We start from the raw sequence: 23,369 nt of genomic DNA, 5'->3' as shown, positions 1-23,369 counted from the left end.
ATCTTGGAGGACAACTGATTGTGCTCAGAGAGCAGGTAAGGACTTCTGAAGACAAGGATCCACTCATTGAGGAGGGTGAATGAATTGAGCAGTTTGGTACATTTTATTTTAGTCTTCCTTCCTTTCTTTTTTTTTTTTTTTTCTGTCCACACAAGGATTTCCTTCCCAGTTGGCATTCTTGGTCTTTTCTAATGTGGGCATTTGATCACTTTCTGACAAAACCAGCTCTCTCTTCAAGCTGTTAGTTTGCCAATGGTGGGTCACTGTGCTTAGCCTCTCAGACTTCTGCCTGAAATTAAAAGAGAGGTTGGTAGATGTTTATCTCTCCAGCAGAACACTTTTTATAGGTCCAGTTTTCCAGTCCTGAAATAATGGCACATGGAAGCAAAATGCAGAAAAGTTGTTGCTGACTTGGGAAGGCAAGAGCAAACATTCAATACCTAGATTTGTGGTGGCAAATTGACAGTGCCTTATTTTTTGTGTGTGTGTGGCCTCAGATTTCAACTACTTTTTACATTCATATCCTAATAAGTTTGAATCGCTTGGGATATTTTCCCCCACAATTACAGATTGATTACTAGGGGTCAGTACTTTCCTTTTCTTCTGGAGCTGATCTGTTTTTTCCGTTGCTGGATAATTGATGGGGGCCTCTGAAGAATCTGTGATTTGGCAAGTGCAAGCTGCCTCCTTGTGTGGTTGTTTAGAGGATGTTTTATCCTCGGCTTAGAACTCATACTATGGGCTTACATCATTTATAAAATGTTCTCCCACAGCCCTGACACACACAGAAACTTTGGCAATAGTAGTGGACATTTCAACTATGGAAAGTCAGTACCAGGGCTTTGATCAGCCTTGCATTTTTGGGGCTAAGATGCTATATACAAATTCCTGCAGCTGTAGCTAATGTTGGATTTCCACAATGAAGAGATCACAAGGGAGTTGCTCATTCTCATGTTCTGGAATGTAGAAAAGGGCTTGATTTTATTCTAATTGCAGGTAGCTCTTCAGATGAGATCTGAAGCTGGTTAGTAGTTGATCTGGTTTGGCCAGAATGGAGGTTCACAAAACAGTTAAATCATATTTGGAACCCAAAGTGAAAAGCCTAGCAGTATTTACAGGGAGAAAGTGTAGAGATGGAGAACAATCAGCCCTCAGTTCTGTCAAGCACTTGGTAGCTAATCCGGAAAATTATTAGAGAAGAGGGGCTGGAGGTGAATGCATTTGAAGAGTTAGCCTTTTCATTGCTGTTGTTTTGGGATGTCATTGAGTGTTTGTTGAAATCAGGTTGAGATCCTGGTGCGCCAGAGTAGGTGTTACATGGGGAACAGACAGCTGCAGTCCTGTGGGCTTTTATCAAGGTCAGAGCTACTGTGTCTGACAGGAAAAGCCACGGGCACTGTAATAGCTGTCAGCTGTCCAGCTTTCGTGCTGATCTGAAATCTTGTCTTGGGATCTCTTAGGATCATCTTCCGCTGAGGATTCAAGTGACTTGCCCAGGTTTAGACCATTGCAAAAGGTAGGGAGAGATGCCTGGCAGGATCAGGCTGCAGGGCAGTCCAGGGAAGTGGTGGGAATGTTCCCTGCTGCTCAACGGCCCTAAAGCTCCTTGCTGTCCTGGTCCCTTTCTGGAAGCCCATTTATCTGGGCTGGACTATCTGGCCTGGATGGACCTGCAGTCTTGATGTTGGGAGTGAGAAGTAGTGCAACATGTCCATACTGTGACGTGGAGATACTTTATGCCAGTAGCTAGTAAAATATTGGGATTTCTTTATTTTTGGACCTCCTGTTGGTAAATCTACCACTTCCTGCATCCTGGGAGTGAGCAAACTCCTAGATACAGTCCAGTGTGTTTTTTCTCCCCCCAAGGCACATGAAGTTTTATTTACAGATCTCTGCGCCACTTGTTGCTGAGACTGGTGCACATGCACGCTTGGTAGATTTTTATGTTTGAGGGAGGCAATTTTTATCATCAGATTAATATGTTTAGAGGGGACTGGAGGATCTGTGCAAAGTTGTGTTGAAGGTAGATGAAGCCCAGAATCCCCCCAGTGGCTCCAGCTCCGTGTCACCCTTACCTCATTTCCATCCATGCTACTTCCCTCTTGCACATTTCTCAATTTCATCACTTTTTCTTCCTAGCCTGCATCAGATTTCCATTTGTGTTCCTATTTTCATGTCACCTTCAGAAGTATTTTAGTAATTCTTTCTCTGACTTTTATCTCCCCTGTTTCAGCCCCTTCTCCCTGCCTCTTTTCTTTGACCTGTTCTTGCCTCCCTCAGTCTAGGACTGCAACAATGCCTTGATTTTTCAAGAGGTTTTGCTTTCTTTAGCCCAGCAGAAAAGAAAAGAAAAAACAAAAAAAAAAAACAAAAAAAAAAACTATTGCATATTCTCACAGATCTTGTTTCCAAGGTCCACATCTAGCACCTAGGTGTGCAATGGAAGGGATCCTAGTGACAGAGGAAGGTCATGGGATGTGTCCTCGTAGCACTTGACCTGTAGTGAGAGCATCATCAAATTATTTTTTCATGAGCTGCGAACTGTTTAAGTCCGTTGTTCCTGGGGAGTTCTGGGTCCCCACAGGAAGGGCTACTTTGGGAAATGAATGACTTAGAATGATGCACCAGATTTATTTCTTCCTTTTTGTCCTTCTCCCTGCCTGCCCCAATGAATATTGCTTGTTTAGAACAATGTTTTGTTTTGTTTTGTTTTCCAGTGTTGTAGGTTTTTTGTTTGTTTGTGTAAAGACAAATGATCCTGGCCAGCAGGACCAAACTATGGCACTTAGGGCTCAGTGAGCTCAGCCTCCACAGTCCTTCTCATTGAAATTTGTGCTGCTTGATGGAGTCACGATGAGAGGAGCTGGAGAGTGCTTGGATGTGGGGGCTGCAGCAGCAGGAAGCAGTGACTTGCTGTCCCGTGGGGACTTAATGAGTGGGAAACGTCTTTGCTGGTGGAGAGTGCTGGCTCTGTGGTGTGCAGCTGAGCCCTTTGGGACAACAGCCCTGCAGGTGCTTGTATGGGACAGAGAAAGCCCAGCTTCACCTTCCTCTGTGACTGAGGTCAAGGCCTTCAGCCACGTCCGGAATTGGGCTGTTGGTTCCCAGGCTATGGGCTACAGCAAGGTGGGCAAGTTTCATTCTGCTTCTCTTTGCTTTTAATGACAAATCGCTTTCTTGTCAAGCCTGGCACAAGGTTCACACAAAAAGCCTGGGTTTGATGGGTCAGTATTTAGCATCAAAGTTGTCTAAACTGCTCTCTCATAGCACTGTCTGGACGCTTTCGTGTCAGTCAAACTGTAACAAGAAAAGATAAGTAAAAAGTGGAGCTAATTAGTGAAGCAGGAACTACAGGCAGTAAAGTGTGGTGCTACAGTGAGGAAAGTAATCTAATCCTTAGGAAGCACTGATCCCCTTCATTCAGCATTAGCGCTGATAAACTTCTCTGCCTAAAGCCACATTTGTTTTAAATTGAACGCTTGCCATATGGCTTTCTGGCTGGGCTAGCTCCTTTTGTATCCTTTGTCCCTTGAAATTCTCTTTCAATTCCAGCCGGAAGCTGTGACTGACTGGCAAAGCAGAGTCAATGGGCTGCAGCATCCCTCCCTGCCATCCCGCGTCCGTGGGCTCTTGGCACTCAGTGGGACCCTGGTTCGATGTGGGTGTTGAGATGTGGGGAGGTGGTGGCTGCTGACAGCACGTGAGAGAGCCAGGAGAGGCTCTGGGGACAGGGCCGGTCCAGCCTGGCCAGGAAGAGGGTGCGGGGACATCCCATCGCAGCCAGCTGCTGCTTGAACGAGGGCTACAAGAAAGCAATTTCTTGGTGGTGTCAGGCCACAAGTGCACTGGGTGGCAGCCACAAGTTGCAGTTTGGGGGGTTGGGCTGTATGTTTGGGAAAACTTCTACTCTAGGCAGCTGGTGCAATGCTGGAGCAGGTCTGCAGGGAGGCTGTGCAGTCTCCATCCATGGAGGTTTTGAAGACTGAGCTAGGGAGAACCAGGGCTGGTCTTGCACAGTGTTGGAGATGGTCTGTCTCTGAGAGAAAGGTCAGACAGAAGACATCCAAGGATCCCTTCCACCTGGAATTTTGCCATCGTTTACTTCTCCATGGTGGTGCTGTGAATGAAAGCTGCTGCCTGCATGGTCAGTGACTATCAGGCTTCTGAAATCTGTGCTAAGCAGTTGCTCAGGAGAGCAAGAAATAGAAACTGTGTGGAGCAGGTGTTTCATAGCGTGTGACTGAATGTTCCTTGAAAAGTGGGCAGGGAGCCTCAGGAAAGCAACCGTGTTTATTGTATAGAGAAAAACATTTTATTAAGCACTTCGGGCCAGATCCACTGCTGCGATACAGGTAATATACATTGCTCCGGCAACACAAAGTGTCTGTAAAACTGGTTTAACTGGCTGATTGATCTGGGTTTATAATGGCCTCGTTCTGTTGGTCTGGTGAGGAGCAGCCAGCGGAGAGGAGCTGCTGCAGTCTATGTGTTTAAAATGATGGTCTGCCTCTCTGCAGGCAAAATAAAATGACGAGGTTTACCATGCTGAGCTGCTTTCAGTAGAAAAGCAGAGTTACCTGGGAGTGTGCTGTTCTCTGCTTGTGTTATATATCTGTTTAGCACTGAAACCTTGCATTTCCTACAGAGATTTCAAAGGGAGCTCTGCAAACAGCTTTGAGAGTCACTGTGGTCCTTTCCAAAGGATAAATTAATAGAAGAATGTTTATTGGTAGGGTGTAAGAGGATGCAACTTTGTCAGCAGATCAAGACCCAGTGAACAGGTTGATTATAGAAGCTGTCACTGAACAGAAGCATTAGAAAAGGATCTGCTTTGGTGTACGTGGGGACATGCAGGCATTGGTGCATAGTTAAAGTAACATAATTTAAGTGCTGTCATAAGTACGAGCTCCCAAACTGGTGCTGGAAAGACAATTTCACTCCTCCTCTGGCTGGGGGTACTTTGGTGTGTCGTTGTCTGTCCAGGTGCCGTCCCAGGCTCTTGTTCTGACATTGCTGTGGTTGCAGTCACTGGCTTAGCCAGCAAGCAAGAGGGTTTGAGTACAAGCAGCCTAGTTGCTTGAGTAATCCTTGCTTTATTTTCACCTCCTAAAAGAGCGCTGCTAACAGGTAACTCATGTAAGCCATTTGGCAAGTTATAGTGTGGGATGTTCAAAGGTTCATACGATGGGAGTTTGTGAAGTCAAGAGGAGAGGCGTGTGCAGGACAGACCTGATGAATACGAACCGTTAGCAATGGGTTTAGGAGAAGAGAACGTGCTTTTAATGTAGATTGCTTTCTGAAGTCAAGTTTAAAAATAGTGAAATGGTTTTGTGCTTCATTTTTCACTGACCTTTAGCACTTGCCAGAAAAAAAAAATGTACTTGTGTGCCTGAACTATGGAAAGGGGAATTATAAAAAACGGGGAAAGATTAAAACAGGAAAGCTGCAAGACAACCCCAGTTTCTGGCAGGGGTTCTTGTATTACAGTATGTGTTCACTCTGTGAGTCTTGCGCCAGTCTGTCTGAACTGCCTGGGAAAAGTCCCTGTTGAATATTGTGCATCCCACTTGGAAAACTTGTTACTGCATTGGGTTTTATAGCAAAATTAGGACACTATAAAATTATACCCTTTGTTCTGATGATATTTCGTAGATGTGTTTGCAACAGAAATAAGTGGGCTGCTGTACATGTCATGTGCTTCATAATAACTGCGGTGGGTTTTGTGTGTGTTTGCTTGTTTTTTTGAAGAGAAGGACATGCCAAACAGACCTCTGAGAGTGCGTGCGCAGTCTCCAGATGGCAGGTTTTCCTTTCGGTGGAAGCCACCTTATGGAGCGGGCTTCAGGGGTCCACGCAGCAGATCCCAAGGTCACCTCCGGGGGTATGGAGAGAGCGGCCGAAGGATGAGTTACGCTCCGCTGCTGCAAGAGCGACAAAACCAGGAAGCAAGGAAACTAGGTGAGCCAGATTGCTCTGATATCATCTATGTGAGTTGATGCCATACTGCCCTTGGTTATCACCCCATCAATTCATTCTTTGGTTTCACTTGCCCTATCTGACAAGGCTGCTCTCCAGGCAAAAAGCAATCAGTCTTCTGTAATTGCCTGTTGCTGCTAGGTGGTCATAGATCACGTTATTGTAGTCATCAGAATGATTTCCTCTTGCAAATGAAAATGTTTGCTATAACTGTGCTCAGTGGAAGGGCATTAATAGCAGGGGAAGGGCAGAGAAGAAGAGGCATAGCTCATAGTTCCTTGCATGCGGTGGGACACCTCTCAAATCCATTGTTTCTTGTCCTCTTCTTAAAAATTGTGCTTCTGCATTATTTCTGACTGGTGGAGGAAAACTTAATGCTTTAATTTAATGTATCCACATTTACCATCAAAACAATTTCATGGGCTCCATACTGGAGTGTTATGCTTGTGTGTCCATGTTTTCTCCTGTTCCTTCCGGAGGTCCTGGTCACTGTGGGCTCCCAAGAGTCAGGTTGGCCTCTTCTGTGCTTCCTGTCCTGTCCTGTTCTGCTGTGCTGTGATGGTTTGCACTCCTTCCCTAGATAACGTGCCCTCGACCTAAAGGATTTCCAGCTAACTGTAGCAACGGGGTTTGTAACAGCTTTGTTTCTCCAGAGGCTGAGCATTTCTTTTTCTGCTGTTTGTCTCGTTCCCCTCTTACCTCTCTCTGTCCTGTGGACTCCTCTACACTGAGTGGGCTCTAGGTCTGCACTCATGACTCTTACTTTGATCCTCTTTCTGGAAGTTTCATCTGCTTTTTGCTGCTTGGATGCGTTTGCTCAAGGTTAAAGTTCTTTCTCTGAAAATCTCTCCTGCATGCTGGAAGCCCATCCCGCAGGCAGTCTGGTCTTGGATTACAAAATTGGTGATGGTTCCAAAATCACACGTGGCTGCCAGAATTCCTGGCTTTGTAATATAAATATCTATTTCCTCTTCTGCTTTGTTGGTTATGTGTAAAAAGAACATCTTTATCCTGGTTTGTCCAAAGAGAGAGAACTCCTCAGTCACCTATCAGTTATTCACACCCTTTCTGAACAGGGATCTCTTAATTATCTCTCATCCCTTCTCTAGTATTAACTTTTTCATCTTTCTCTGCCAAGACCAGCTCTGGGAAGAGACTCACTGTAGATACCAGCACTTCCATGTCTGTGCAAATGTTGTGTTGGCTATCCAGTACTCCCATGGTCTGAGCCCCTCCATGGTGCCTGGTTGCTCTGTTTTCTGTAACTGCTTCTGTTGCTAGCACTTTCATCCTGCTCTGACTTGCTTCAGGCTGTGGATGTCCCTAGGTGTTATGTACTGTTATTCTTTTTTTGTTGTTGTTTGTTTGGTTTTTTGTTGTTTTTTGTTGTTTTGTTTGTTTTTTTATTCTGTCATGGGTTTAGTGAAAATTCAGTAACGTACTTAATCTTTATGAGAAATAATATGTAACCTGTTTTTAAGCATATACTTCTGATTTTCATTGCTTTTATACTATTCTTTCATCAAGAGGGCGAACGTGTTTTTAAATAATCAAATTATCAGGAGAACTCAAACCTATAATACAGGACCATTGCGATGTTTTTTTCATGTTAATAATTTGCTTTCCTGCTTCTAAAATGCCAACTTTATTTTCTTACTGTATGCAAGTTGAAATCTCTGAGATACATGATATGAACCTAAATAAACTAGTTCTCTTCTTGTATCTCAGACAAGGATAAAATAGATTTCTACCTGAAAAGACTGATTTTTATTTACAATGATAAAGGCTGAGGAAAGCCTCTCTTTTTTTTCCTCACACGTACAGCCTCTGAATCAGTTCATGTGGTTTCGCTGCCATCACGGAATACCCAAGGACGAAGTCAACCTGTCTATAGGTCATCTTTAACTAAAAGGAAAGTCACAGGTATGCTTCTTTCACATCAGCTGTCAATTCTTGGAGACATTTGAATGAAATGAGATAGATTTGATTTTTAATTGCAAGTGCTAGAGCTAGGTTTTTCTCTGTGGGCTGAAGAGCCTGATGGATGTCTCTGCTTCTCTAATTCAAGCAGTATTAATAAAAGGATAGAATTCTGCAACATGGTTGGAGTTTTGCTGCTTTTCTCTCTCTCTCTCTTTTTTTTTTTTCCTTAACCCCCTCTGCTGTAGCTATTGGCAAACATTATGCACTGCAATAGCTGCATGAGAAGGCTTGACTAAATCAAAGCCAGGATCTCCAAATCTGGAAGTCTTCTTGTCACATCTCTGCACCATTATCTCCAGGGTTGATTTCCAGTCAACCTTGTCAGCTAAAGTGTTCACAACCTTTTGGAAGGAAGGTGTTACATACTGTAGCTGAGGTCAAAGAGGAACTGTATGTAACAGTTTGGGAATTGGTAAAATACTTAAGGACTGTAGAATAATTAGTAACCTGGTCCTGTAAACAGACAGCTAACAGAAGAAATTACATTGTCATGAGCTACCATCAGTAATGAAAGTACTTGCTTTTCACTGCTGTTGTCTTTGCTATACATCTGTGCTGTCTGCCTGTTATAAGGTGTATTAGTGGTGTATTTTATTTATTTATTTATTTATTGAGATCTCCAACATTCTTGTTATTGATGTGCTGTTTTATTTTCCCATTTCAGAGGAGGAAGAGGTGGAGGTGGTGCAGGACATAACTGTTCGGGTTATGTCCTCTCAGTCTGTGCTCGTTGCGTGGACAGACCCACTGTATGAAAAGCAGAAGGTTGCAGCAAATAGGTAGTTAGCCCCATGTTTCTTTTTCTGAACAGATACCAGAGGTGAACTGCTGTCAGTGCACTGCTGATCAGTTTCGCATTTATTTAAGGATGGTTGGTTATGGCAACAACTTAACTTAGGGCACAGAAATTTGCATGTCTCTGTGACGGTGGCTGGTAGGGGATGCATCAGAGAAGCTGTTAGAAACCTGGCATGGGTAGGTGCAGGGTGATGTATGCCTCCAGTGCCCCCTGCATCCTCAGACCCTGCACAAACTCCATGCAGCCGTGGCTGAGCAGGTCATGGTCTCCCATGAGCAGGGGAACGTGGCTTACAGTCTTGCACCACACTGGCTGGAGACCAAAACAAACAGAGATGGGCCGGAAACTGCCAAAGGCCTAAAAGTGCTGGGCTGTGCTGCTTAGCCTGGGAACAGTGAAGGCCTGCACAACCTGAGGCTGAACTGCACAGCAGGAGAGGTGGTCACGTTAGATGCTCTCAGTTTCACTGTGGAGGTGATTATCTGGGCTGGCACGTGGGAACTGAGCCGCCAGTGCTGCTCTAGGAGTGAGGGGCTTCCAACAACCTGGCCACATCTGTGGGATGGAGGCGTGGAGCCCCGCAGGATGCCCAGCTTGGTTTGGAAAGCTCTGCGGCTTCCCCTGTGGGAAGGGATGTTTTCAGCAGGAGGCTGGGAGGAGCAGTCAGTCCTGTGGGGTGAAGGCAGTCGGACTCGGTGAGCCTGCGCAGGCGAGGCTGGCGCTGGAGGTGCTCACCTTGGGATGGGGACTGGGCAGCAATGTGTGGCTGGGTCCCCGGGGGCTGTCTGCTCTCCCTCTGGTCTTGCTAAAGTTTTTGATGAGTGAATTTCTGCGCTTGTGTATTTCTAACGCCAGGCAGTACAGCGTTCGTTATCGGGAAAAGGGGGAATCGGCGAGGTGGGATTACAAGCAGGTGTCCAACCGGCGGGCGCTGGTGGAGAACCTGGCACCAGACACCATGTACGAGTTTGCCGTTCAAATCTTGGATGGAGAAAAGGAAGGCAAATGGAGTGTGTCTGTTTACCAGCGAACCCCGGAGGCGGGTATGTATTAAAAAAAAAAAAAAGTCTGCTGCTCCTGTGGAGGGATGAGAGCAGGGGAGATTGATTGCTATGTTCAGCGGCTTGGCCCCCTGCAGCTATGTTTGCTCCTTCCTTTGGGAGCAGCAGCACGGCTGCTGTCCCTCTGCGTGGGCAGAAAATTTGGTTCTGCCTCCACAGAAGAAGCCTTGGGGCGCCTTTGATATAGGGAAGTAGTCCATGATGACTGAATCTTGTATTTCCTCCTGAACCATGGTAGCAGTCTCATATAGACAGCCTGTCCCTGAAAGTATGGGCCAAAACTTCACAGCTGAAGTCTGATGTAGAAATGTAATATGGGCATGCATGGACCTGAGCCGTGTGTGTACTTCACATTTGTCTTTCAAATGACCATATAGGCAGTTCTGCTGTGAAAAGAAGGAGCAGAAAGCATGTGCTATACGAGTCAGTCTATCTTACTTGCCTTTTCTGGGTATGGCTGTTTCACAGCTCCTGCCAGTGCACCTGAAAATCTGGATGTTTGGCCATTAAAGGGCAAACCAACCTCTGTAGCAGCATCCTGGGATGCTCTCCCAGAGAGTGAAGGAAAAGTCAAAGGTAAGTAATCACTCTTGTTTTTTAACCCCCACAAGGAGCTGGTCTTCTTGAAACCTGATTGCTGCTCTGCCACAAGCTGGAAACGCTGACTATGCCGGAACTTTTTTGGTCGTTAGTGCCTTACACCCAAGTAGGATCTCCTTGTTTCCAGCCCAGCCTCAGCTTCTCCACTGTGCTGCTGGGAAGCTGTCACCTTGTGCCTGGGATGTCACAGAGCTTCCTGGGGCATCATGCATGCAGGCTTACCTCTTCTTCCTTAATAAACAAGTTGAAATGGAGCTCAAGAAGGATGTTTACCAAAGGTTTTTTTAAGTTAGGCAGAGAAGTAAGCTAGGAAGAGTTGGGTAGCTGCCAAGAAAGTGAGTGGGTTTATATTGTGTTTGATTTCTAGTTTATTGTGGAAGGAAAGCTTCTGCTTATAAAGCAAGCAGAAATAGTGATTTCAGCAGATTTCACACATAAGGTTTGTGCAGTGTAGCATTATCACATGTGGATGTAAAGCTGATTTGTCAGTGGCTATACACTTGCATAGACTTATTTAAAAAAAAAAAAAAAGCTTTCTGGGATTTTTTTCCCCCTTTTTTCCCTCCAAAAAGGAATAGTCAGGATTTTTGGCTGCTCCCATTCTCCATTGATTGATTGATGGGGCTGTGTTCTCCAATTACACAGGTCTTTGGAGGTGCCTTACCAGCACTGTCGCATCTCAGGCTTTACAAAAACCATGGGCTTGGAGGGGAATATACCGTGTCCACATAAAAGACCTACTGTATGCATTCTTCAGGGCAGTGGTGGAATTCCTTCCTCTTTGAAGTCCATAGGAATCTTGCCAATCACTTTAATGGAGCTGCAATTCTGTCCAAGAATCATTAATTCTTAAAGTTGGGTCATGCAGGGACATTATCTGAAATTTAAAATCTGCTCCTAATTTTGAGCAGTCTGTGACCCTTTGTCCATATTTATCCATATGTTAGATGATTCACACAGGGCAATTACTTTAAAGATACCTGATATTAAAGGGCTGAACACTTTTATGCACCTAATATATGTTTTCCTTGGGTATGAAGTATTACAGGAGAAGCCTTATTTTTAAACTAAATAAACGGCATAAATAATATTTATACTGGCTAAGTTAAACTGCCATTAGCACTTCATAGTCATTTTGATAGCACATGATAATCCTTTTGTCTTGGAATTTTTGTCTTTTTGTTCTTTTGTTTTTTCAACCCTGTCCTTTTACATGTTTATACCACGTATTAAAGTGGTGGAGAAATCACACTCCAGTAACCATTTGAAAGCTACCAGCAGTAACATCAGTGTCTGCGTAATTAAAATATCTCCTCTGCATCCTAAAACAAGAAAACAAAAAAATCAAAGCCAAAGTTCATGATACCTTCTAAAACAACTTTTTGATTTGTTTTGTTTTTGTTTTTTGACTGAGCAGTAAATACATTTGTATATTGATGTGTTTTTTTCTTGATTTTGATGACGTTATTTTTAATGAAATGAATATAGTCCCATTTTCTGGAAAAAAAAAGTTCCCTGTTCATAATGGTATTGTTATTTTCAAGAGATCTCTGATCGTTCACTTGGAATTTATTTTCAAAATCCTGTTTTGGTCTGATGTCACTGGTCTGATACCAGTGCCTCTTACAGAGGCTTCAAAAGACAAGGAGGCCCGCATGTGGCTAAGGTCTTACCTGCGCTCTGAGATACGTCTCTTTGAGAATGTAAGGAGAAAACTCCTCTCCGTGCCCACAGTTATCCCTTACCCCTAGGGAGGGCTGAGATATCCCTCCCTACAAAAAGTGAACAAGGTGCACAGGTATCACGGTAACCCTGAACTGAAAGGTGAGAGCAGGGCAAGTTTAAGTGGCGATGAGGCTGTGTTTTGCTGCCTGTGCAGGGGTGCTTGTCACCTGCACAGTGTTGTCTGACAGCAAAGACTGTAATATTGTTGGACAGAGGTTATATTGCTACCATTTGGTAATGTCCAGTGCTGTTATTTCCTGATGGAAGTCCTTTCTGAAAAAAACCCTCAATCATCAGGGCATGGATTTTACCTGCTGTAGATTACAGCTAAAACCCCAGTGCAGGAAGAACCCCTCAAAGTAAAGGCTCAGCTGGAAACACTCTTATATGTCTGCAATAATATTGCTCACATGATTAAAGTGCTTTGGTGCTTTCATGGGGGCGCCCCTCAGGCTCCAGCACTGTATATGATACGGCCTTTAGAGCTGGTAGAATTTCACCCTAGTGGACTGGCAGAGCTGCTTTTGCACAGCTAGGGTCTTAAAGCGCAGTGCAATTAGAGCCGTGTCAAGGCTGTGTTGGAAATGGAGGATAAGAAAGTAATTAATGGTCGTTAGTAATGTCACCTGATTTTAATACTGATGTTTTGAAAGATAATTATGTGAATACACCATTTTGATCTTCATCCAAATAGTTGCCATGGGAAAGAAAAATTTAAAACTTTATTATTTGCTGTTGACATTGCTACAGTCAGCAACATGATTGTGGGTTATCCACCATTATGAACAACTTATGTTTTGCAAGAATGTTCTCCGGCTTGTGTGTTGCAGATGTCATAGTAACTAATCAGTAGGTATAAAATTTCTCTTTCCCCTGGGAATCCTAACATCTGCTCAGGCTCTGTTGGTTGTAACAGCACAGGTACTCTGACTGTAGTGAGCTGCAATCTACCTAACATTTGCACCGTCTTCCAGACTGGATTTCCACAGGCAGTAGGGCAGTTCATATTTTCCTGGCAGTGTTCATATATGTTTTCTACCTCCAGAACATTTTCTCTTTTTAGCTTTCTTCTGTTTTTGATTTGGGGCAGTTAATTTTTTCGGAGAATTTTTTTTTTCCTTTTTTTTTTCCTTCATTGGTCAGTGTCCAGAAACAATAAATGGCCTCCTGGTGCAGCACACCAAACCACGCAGTAGTTGGTGCTGTAACTTTCTCATGTTCCCCACCACTTCCCTGGAACGCACAGCTGTCGTCCTGCTCTTATTGGTGACTCTTCACACTGATGGGGATTGTTGTCTATGTATTTTACAGAGGTATAGCCAACATATTCTATCTCAGTCATTAGCACATTGACATGATTTGGTTTTTTTTTCTTCCTATTAAGATGAACAAATATTTATTCAACTTACCAATATATATATAATCATGTCTTTATACTCCAGCTGTTGACTCAGCGTGCATTGCTAGTGTATTAATTTTAGTAATGCACGTTCTAATTCATCCTACCCATACAGTCTGTCCGCTGGAAACAGGACTGTTTTCAGTTTCCTCCTTCCAACCGTCTGCCAAATCATTTCAGAATACATTCTTTCATACGCCCCCGCTCTCAAGCCTTTTGGAGCAAAGTCCATCACCTACTCTGGAGCTACAACATCAGCCATAATAGATGGTCTGCAGGCCGGGGAGCGCTATATTTTCAAAATTCGTGCTGCAAACAGGAGGGGACCAGGTCCTCAGTCTAAAGCCTTCAGTGTCGCCATCCCAGCAGGTAAGAACCAGCCACTCACCAATTGCTTAGTCTGCCAATTCTTTCTTGAGCCCAGTTATATTCATTCTCATTGACTTCTTAGCTTCCTCTGCACTCCACCTAACCCGTTGGATTTCACTTCTTTACCACTGTTTCTGCTACCTTTTTTTTCTCATTATGTTGTCCAAAGTGATGCTTGTAGATAAGTGTTCGTCACTCTGCATCATGTAATATTATGGACATTGTAATATTTTAAATAGCGTATGGTATGTATTTATTTCCTGGTATGCCACCTGAATACAGTATGTGCTCTTATTATCCAAAGGCCAAAGAAAAACACACCTGGTTCTTTGGTTGTGCTATTCTTGAAAAGTCTCGCTCTTTAAGGTCAGCTACATCAGCCTACTCAGATACAACTCTGTGTTTGCTTTCTTGCTAAAGGGATGCTGTTGTGAGGATTTGCTGAATGAACTAAAAATGTGAGCCACAGCCTCAGATGGGACAGTGCAAAACCATGTCATCAACGTGGCTAAGTTCTGCTAAAGATTTGATTACACTGATAGGATGTTACAGTCCCTGCTTTTAGATATTTGATTTTAATTGCTTTAAGTTTTACCCAAGTTATGATAATTCCATATAAATAGGTTAGTACAAAAGTAAATACTGTCTCATATTCTCCTGTGCTGTCTTGTTCTTGCTACCTGGCTGATTTATTTTCTTGCTCTGTTTTTGTGTTTCTTGTATTGTTATGAATAAACACTTTTTTATTTCAGCTCCCAATGAAGATTCAGTTGCTCACCAACAAAAAAATATTCAAGACAATTCAGAGGCTAAAAAACCTGTGAATACTGGTTCATCTCCTTCTCAGACTTCCTCTGTTTCTTCGAAAGTCCAGACGTCACTTTCCTCTAAGCAGTCATCTGTTCGTTCACCTGGTGTTAGTGATAAAAAGAGTCTTCTTTCTGAATACAAGAATAAAATCTTGTCTCGAGGAGGGGTCCTAAGTAAATCTCAGTTACCTTCCAGAAAGACAGAAGAGCTGGAATCTGATCTCCAGTCCACCGAAGTGACAGATGATCACAATTCATCCGAAGAAGCTGCAACGATGCCACCAAAAGCTGAGGATCAGAGGAGGGTTGTTAGACCAGTGTCCCCCAGTCGGACGGTGCACCCTGTCCTTACTGCAGGGAGGACCCCTGTTCGAACCCACACATCAGACGTGTCACGGCAGGCAAACACAGAGAAACATGAGCCATCAGCATTGTTACCGTCCTCAGCACAGCGCTCTTCTGCCTCGTCTGTTCCTAAATACACAGACAATGAAACAAAGCAACTGCGGCAAAGCAATGCTAATGTGCCTTCTCCTAAAGCTTCTTCCCTTTCTCTGCCTACTAAGAATAATGATCTTGCTGGTAATGTGGAAGAAAAGCCAGATTCTGTGCTGGTGAAAGTGCCTTCTAAAACTTCAGAGCCCAGTCGCCTGGCTTTGCCACCAAACCGTCAGTCTGCTGTGTCTCACGAGGTGGTCCCAAGCCATCCAAGTAGGTCTGGGTCTGTAGGTCATTCACACCAACCCTCTTCCAAATCAACAGACTCCCGTGCTCGTGACAATCAAAATGAATTTGACAGTGAGGAAGCGGAGGGCAGAGCAGGGCAGCCCAGTTCTAGGTCACAGCAAACAAGGCTTCCCTCAGGCTCCAGTTCTCGGACATGGAAGGATTCAAAATTAGCAGCGGTGGCGGTTTCATCGAGGTCTGCTGTTTCTGGTCACTCTTCACCTCACTCTCACTCCTCCACCAGTGCCAAATCTAATGGAAAGGATGTTGATAAGAGTTACAGGGAGGACTCACAAGATGAAAAACCCTTACTTCCAGATGTTGCACACAATCCCTCTCTACCCTCTTCCAGGCAGTCTTCTTCAGCCATCTATTCGAAGAGAAGAAATCCTCATGTTGATCCTGATTCTCACCTCAGAGAGACACACAGTGAAAAGTCACCCCACTCTGACTCAGGAGAAGAACAACAAAGTCGAGTAGCAGCTCCAGAAAAGCATTCTTTGCAGCCTCCTCTTTCTAAACACAAGCTTGAAGAGCAGGAAAGTCAAGAAGTAAAAGAAACCCTTGCTCAATCCAAACCAAGCGTGTCTTTGCCTAAAAAGACATTCCCCTCTCATCTTCCATCCCAGAAGACCTCCCGCTCAGAGCCTCTGCAGAAGGCACAAACCAGTCCTTCCTTACTGCATTCCAGGGGCCGGCGCCTCCCATCCCCTGTCTTATCCAAGAGCAATGAAGAATTGCAGGAAGACGATGATGAGGACGTAACAGAAGGCAGTGACAGAGCCAGCAGCCACTCTGTGTTTCCTAAAGAGGTGTCCTCTTCTAGGGGATTACCTGCATCTTTCTCTCAGGGAAGCTCAAGCTCGTCTCTCTCAAAGCAACAGCAGCCACGTTCTCAGGTACCTTCCTACAATTCAAAACTTACTCAGCCAGACTCCAGTTCTGCCAGTGACACAGCAAAAGAAAATCAGTATAATTTAAAGCTGCCATCCACTTCTTCAAGGCAAACTCGTCCTTCATTACCTACTCGATCTAGGGCTGATACAAGAACAGTGTCCCAAACAGAGAAAAAATATGGCCTGTTGCCATCTAAAATGTCCAAAACTGAACTTCCTCAAAAAGTTCCTTCCTCCTCTTCTAAATCTCGTCAGTCAGTTTCTAATGAAGAGGATGATTATTACAGTGAATATGATGAGAAAGAAGGGGAAGAGAAACCCACATCTTTGGCAGCAAAGTGGTCCCCTTCTGTTTCTAGAGGTAACAAAAACACATATGATGATACCACTAGCAATACAAGGAAATCTATGGACACTCTTCTACCTCACAAACTAAGATCTGAAGAGGAAGAGAAGGAAGAAACTCCAACATTAAAAATGTCTTCTCCTGAATCACCAGGCAGCTCTGCTATAGCGTCACGAATTACTCATTCCCCTAACAAACATACCCCATCTAAACCAAGCTTTGTCTGGCCGCGTCCTTCTGCATCTACAACAGCGCATACTGTTCCTCCAACAGTTTCTTCTTCCACTCTGTCCCCTCGACAGCGACTGCTGAACTCCAGGCTACGGAGCCCTTCACAGCGACAATTTGTTAGACCTCCTTATAGGCAAGGTATCTTATCTTTGTTCTAGTAACCTTACTGAACTGAGTTTTTCATAAGATCAGCAATAAGATGAAAATACAGTTATTTAGTATAGCATATTACTTTTTATTTTGGTGGTTCTCCGGGAGAACCCAGTTCTTAAGGACATTGTCTAAGTGTGATGTAGTGCCCACGTGAACCATGTGGCTGTGCTTTTTTGTTTTCTATGCTTTAGTCAGATTCGATGTTGTGTGGAAGTCCACCAGCTTGCAGAGCTTTCAGATGGGAGTCAACCTTAAATAATAACATGGAGAATGAGATTTGTGACAAGAAAGCTTAAAAGCTTTCTGTATGGAGGTAGGACACCGGCTTACTGCTAGCCATGGAGTCAGGAGGTCGATGGCTGTGGAGAGTTCATTTATCTATAATCCTTTCATGTATATTTTCTGGAGGCAAGTCTCTGAGATAGGATGGGAAAATTGCTGCCCTTTCTGAGCTGGAGGGGCTGCAGGTCAGTACCACAGCTTCTCCAGTTCTGAGCTGTGGGCTTCTGCGTAGCTAGAGAAGGAGAGCCATCGCTTTTAGAGGTAAAAAACAGGGAGGTAATTCACATCTCCTCTCATTGCAGTTCATCACTGCAGCTTTGTGTAAGGATAGGTTAAGAAAGTTGTTCCGTTTAGTAACTGTTTCTTCCCTCAACATGTTCCCCAGATGTTTACAGAGTCCCAAAACATTTTATCGGCAGCGTTTCTACCTCCTCTGCAGTGCATGGCAACCCAAGGGAGCTGCTGGACTGGGCTTTGTATGGCTACTCAGATCCAGCAGTGATGTTACAGCTTGGGTTGGTTGCTTAATGTTTGAATATTGAACACAGATTCCAAGGCATGTTATAATGACAAAGTCCTGAGTATCTGCACTGTAACACAAAGTTAGGGGTGGCTAGTGGGAGTCGTTTTATAACCTGCACCAGTAAAATACTTCCACAGGATTTGCACTTAACGGTACATTCATAATAGGTTTTGAATTTCTTTGCATTTAGGTTGTGCTATGTAGTATGCACAGCTTTCTTCAGAATAGTGTATTTTTTCTCTGTTTCAGGTTACAATGGCAGGCCTAATCTTACAACAAAAAATGGAAATGGAAAAATACTACCTGGTAATAATGGAAAACCAAGTGGACAGAGAGTAATCAATGGCCCTCAAGGAACAAAGTGGGTAGGGTGACCTTCTCTGCAAATTCAAGATGCTTTGGCCTTTTATTTTACATACTTTTTCGTTGAGAAAAGAGAGCACAGTGTCACCAGCCAAAGAAGCTGTAAAATGAGGTTGTGTTTAGTGATGTAATTCCACTTTTCTGCTTCAGTCTAAAGACAAATACTGCGTTTCATTATTTGAACATTTCAGATGTCTGATTTAAAGTCTAATGGCTTGAATTTTCAACTATGGCATTACTCCTATAGATTTAGCAAAACATTTTTCCTCACAGTCAGGGAGACTTGTACTATGCAGGGACTCGGGGCTTGCCCGCTGTGCAGCATGTGTGGAAACTGCCTGGCACAGTTCCTGTGAAGGATGGGCTCAGCGATGCGTCTTCCAGATGCATGCTCCAGGGAGAAGCTTGTGAAAAAGTGTGGACACACCAAGCCACTCCACAAGTGGCACGATGCTGTGAACGCACATGTGTCACAGTAACTTCTCTGGAGTGACAGGCCTGGAGGTGACACCTTCAAGGGTTTTGTGGTTCATGCACAAAGTTCCTAGTGGTATTTACAGAAGAGCTCGGGCACCATTAATGGGAAGTCCAGATAGGTGCCAAAATGCCCAGACTTTGTCTGATCTCATGATTTTCTGTCCCTCCTGCTACAGCCTTTTCCCCAGCACCAAAGTCAAGTCTTCCTTGCCAACTTGAAAGTGCTGCTCGTGTCCTCTTCCCAGTTTCTTCTCAGCACTTAGCTGCTTTTTGTATTTTTGTGTTCTGTGCTACATTATTTTGTGTTCTGTGCCTGTGTATATTAACCCAGGTTAAACCAGCATACAATTCAGCTATTTTGGGTTGAAATAGCAATAAGGATTGGATGTGAACTGAAGTCACCTCTTGAATTCAATTAAATTCTCTTGGACAGATTTGTTTTACGAGACAGAGGCTTTTCTTCAGTCTCTTACCCCAACTAAAATCTTAGCTATTTGGTTTTCACTGACATTTCAATCTAAACTAACTAGTCTAATTTTATTTCTATTTATTATTAGTAGTATTATATATATATTTTGATTAATAAACATACTTTTAAATCCCATTTTCAAAAGGACTCAGGGTCATACCCAAATCAATATTACAGTAATCCACCTTAGGAGTTGTGCAGCCCAAGACAGTCAAAAGAGTTGCTCTTGTGTGTGTGAGCATGCCATAGAAGGCGATAGAAATATAGTTCTTGTGCAACTCTGGAGCCCAGCTCCTAGGGATTTGCCTTCTTCAGTGGTAATTTTTCGGTGACTCCTACACAATTAGTGACTCCCTTTTAAAAGTCTGTCTGTAGTGATTTCTTTTCTATTTTCTACCTATTCCTGAATATTACGCTTAACATGTGAGATTTCAGCAGGATTTCTGCTGCTTTGAGACTTCATTTCACATTCTCTTGTATTAGCTAAATTTGAGTCCATCTATTGCTTTTAGATTGTAGATCTTGACCGAGGACTAGTGTTAAACGTTGAAGGAAAATACCTCCAAGATTCCCAAGGCAAACCTCTCCGAGTGAAATTAGGAGGGGATGGACGTACAATTGTTGGTAAGTGATAACTTCCTTCTTACAGAAAAAAAATGTACTTTTTTTTTTTTTCGTTGTGCCCACTGTACAAATCTTTGAGCTGTTGTGTACTCTAATCATCCCCAGGTCCCATGCTGGCCACTTGGGGTTTCTGTGCTCTAGGTCACAATGAGGCAGTCAGCACATATTAGGACCTAGGGATGCTTGGAGGCATCCTGCAAGTCTCCTGAGTACGTGGCAGCAAGAATCAAATCTGTCTCCCTTGTATCAGCATTAGAAAGGACTGCAGAACTGAGCCAGAATAGAGATTTATGCTTATTTATTTCTTTCTATACATAAAAATAATTATTCCCCACCACTAGACTGTACCACTCATATGTGTATGATTTTATTTCTTTTCTGAAACTGAACACAACTAGTAAAGAGCCCAGTATGTGATCTGTGAAAACAGTGCTGGTTGCATATTAATTAATCTGAAAAGATCTTAAATGCAGATTCACTGCCTGCTGTTAAACTGCTGAGCATGAATACTTGCAGTATCCAGAACTTGGCACAAATGTTTATCTGCAGTGACAGCATCTCACCATCTTATCCCAGTTCTTCCTTGTACATGTTTGACAGGGAGCAGTATATTGTTTCATCGTACTTTTCATCAACAGTTAAGAGATTGGCTGAGATTAAATGCAGGCACTGTCTGCACGTTGTGATTCTGAAGTAAAATTTCCCTGCAGTCTTCCCAAGAAATGTTATCAAACAGCTGATAAAGTGAACAGCACTGCGGTTTACCTGAGGTTTCTTGGAAGCTTTTTCTAATTTCCTTAGCCATGGGTCTTTCCTAGATAACAACATTCTTCTCTGTCAGCTTAATTACAGGAGGCTCTAATTGCAGTCTGTGTTCTTGTGGTATCTACTATCATTAAATACTGTACTATAAACCTTCAACGGATTAATAAATGAGATTTTTTGGTTTTGTTCTTTCTCCTAGATGAAAAGGGTGCCCCAATGGTGAGTCCTGATGGACTACCTTTATTTGGACACGGCAGATTTAGTAAGCCAGTAGCAAGTGCACAAGATAAACCAATAATAAGCCTTGGAGGGAAACCTCTGATTGGACTTGAAATGATTAAGAAAACAACCACTCCCTCAACTACTACTACAACGATTCCCACGACGACTACCACAACGACTACAACTACTATTGCTACAACTACCACCACCACTCCTGAACCAACCACAACTGAACCACCCACTGAGAAACCACCCCCAACCTGTCCTCCAGGCACCTATGGGCAGTATGATGACGAGGGCAACTTGCTGATAGGGTTCGACGGCCTGCCAGAGTGCAATGCAGAAGGTAACTTCCTTTTGGGCTGTTTGAAATTCTTTGGTTGTGCTGTTTATACAGCTCATTTGCACAATTGTAAAGCAGGAGAGAATTTGCCTCTGAAGATTTTGGTCCACATGATGAGGTAGGAGCCAAGATTAGAGAAGATGGAGAAGGGTTTGTGTGTAAAAATGCATTTCCACTAAAAATGTCAAATTGCCCCGAAGCTGAAGTTTTTTCATGTAAATACGTTTATTTCAGCAAAATCCTTGCCTTTTGCTGGATCCAGTCTTTTCACATATGTTCATGCACACGTGCACAAACACAGGCAGTAGTTTTTGTGGTCAAAGCACCCACCTAGAATCAAATCCTCACTCCAGTTCAGACCAGGGAAGGACCTGAAAGACACTATACATTTTTTCTGTTTTGTGTTTATTTCTCACCAAAAGTTCTGAAAAATCTCTCTTTTCGGCTATAGTAGGACAAACAAAATGAAATTCTTGTTATGTTGCCAACTCTTAAGAGATAGAGCTTTTCAAGCAGGACTGTAGCCCAGCATTGATGAATCTGGGGAAAGACAACCCTGGCTCTGCACAGATAAGGCTGAGATTTGTACAATAATTTCTTTCTCATCTGAAAGTTGAAAACTGTGTTGGTTCATGTCATTATTTCTCTGTTGCAGTTATACAAGTTTAGGATGTGGTGCCAAACTGAAATCCAAAGTAAACAAATATAAATCCACCGGAGTCATGGGGTCTTGAGCCTGTTCCTACCAGGTTTTATCCTTTCATCACCTGAATGTTGGATTGCAAATCAGTTTATTTTACAATGCAAATCTACTTATTTTATAAAACTGGATCAGCAAGCACCATGGCAGTCCTTATCCTTTCCACTTATAGGTAGTCCCCTGCATAATCTACACCCAGGCAGCAGAAGCATGCCCATAACCTAAACAAGGGGTTGGCAGTCACACATTTGCCAATTGTTGTAGCCAGTTTCAATAGGTAATTAAGCGCATTTAGCTTTCCCTTGTACAGCTGTGTTTCTGAAGCCAAAGAAGATTTACAAATAGGTCATGTAACTGTGGCCTGAAAACCTGAGCCGTCACGTTGAAGAGTGCAGAAGATACAGAAAGATGTGGCTTCAGCAACTAAGAATGAGTGTAAGGATAGCATCTTTGGAAAAGATTTCAGAAGACTGAAAATTCACTTGCCAAGTATACTCGATAAGTAATGAGTCATAGATAATATTGCCATGCACAGATGGAATGACAATGATTTATAGTATTAATATTTATGCAACAATTAGCCCCATGTTGGACTGTACTTACAGGAGAGGGTATGCATATATATATATATATGCATAGATAGGTATGTGTACATATACACAAAAGCATATATATATATATATGTGACATCATCATTAAATATTTATTTGAAGATTTTTTGGTTTTCTCTTTGGTGCCTTCAATGTTCTTAACTGTGTTTACAAATATGTTACAAATATTGCTCTGTGTGGTCAAACTGGTATTTTCAAAGTTGCCTGGAGGGGACCATAATTTTCAGCAGTGTTGGTGTCCCTCCCACTCCCAACAGCTTCTTTTGCTTGCCTTAAATGTTGCTTATGATCCTGTAGTGCCTTGTCTCTTTGGCCTGTGCTATTTATTACCTGAAGGACATCTTCTGAGAATATATATTATAAGAACAATAACAGTTCATGAAATATGGTTGGCCGGAGTCTGAGCATAGGCTCCGGAAGCTGAACAATAGAAAACTTTCAGTGTTATTTTTAGGAGAGCTGTGGGTTAGGCAATTCTTGTGATTTTATGAGTATTTATAAACATTCTGCTTGGGTGTTTGTGGTTTTTATTTTGTTTGTTTGTGGGTTTTTTTGCCTTCTACCAGATATGCCTGAGGAACCTTTGAACTTTGTTAGAGGCATGAATGAAGAACAGTGTTTTTTGTTGTTTTTTTTTTATACGGATTGTGAGTTCTGTGAGAATGTCTCCTAAAGTCACTCCTAAACTGCCTGACGTTTCAACAGTAAGTCTGTAAATGCTTCGAAGTGGAAGACTGAAAGCATAAGATGATGCTGGATTTCCACTTCTTACTCACGTTATAACATGAGAAATATTAATTCCTACCTTGCAAGTATGAAAGTTTCTCTGAAGAGTAATTAATGGGATTTTCTTGCATTTTTCCTTTTTTTTTTTTTTTTTTTTTTCATCCCGGTGACCTGCCTCAACAGTTGATGAA

At 43.0% G+C, this 23,369-nt stretch overlaps 1 protein-coding gene across 2 annotated transcripts in view; it reads left to right on the top strand.

Annotated features, from left to right (window-relative positions):
- FNDC1 (fibronectin type III domain containing 1) overlaps positions 1 to 23,369 on the top strand; it is a 66,602-nt gene that overhangs the window by 20,332 nt on the left and 22,901 nt on the right. For both annotated transcript variants that reach the window (XM_066994159.1, XM_048067870.2), the window contains exons 2-11: positions 5,749 to 5,958; positions 7,801 to 7,899; positions 8,624 to 8,738; positions 9,614 to 9,801; positions 10,288 to 10,395; positions 13,724 to 13,912; positions 14,665 to 17,058; positions 18,128 to 18,243; positions 19,700 to 19,811; positions 20,776 to 21,144. In XM_066994159.1, coding sequence (XP_066850260.1) covers positions 5,749 to 5,958; positions 7,801 to 7,899; positions 8,624 to 8,738; positions 9,614 to 9,801; positions 10,288 to 10,395; positions 13,724 to 13,912; positions 14,665 to 17,058; positions 18,128 to 18,243; positions 19,700 to 19,811; positions 20,776 to 21,144 — 3,900 coding nt within the window. The remainder of the gene's footprint in view (positions 1 to 5,748; positions 5,959 to 7,800; positions 7,900 to 8,623; positions 8,739 to 9,613; positions 9,802 to 10,287; positions 10,396 to 13,723; positions 13,913 to 14,664; positions 17,059 to 18,127; positions 18,244 to 19,699; positions 19,812 to 20,775; positions 21,145 to 23,369) is intronic.

The sequence above is a fragment of the Anser cygnoides genome, chromosome 3 (assembly GCF_040182565.1).
Source record: "Anser cygnoides isolate HZ-2024a breed goose chromosome 3, Taihu_goose_T2T_genome, whole genome shotgun sequence".
Classification (NCBI taxonomy): domain Eukaryota; kingdom Metazoa; phylum Chordata; class Aves; order Anseriformes; family Anatidae; genus Anser; species Anser cygnoides.
Note: the sequence above shows the minus strand (reverse complement) of the source record. Positions and strands in the feature narration are given on the sequence as shown.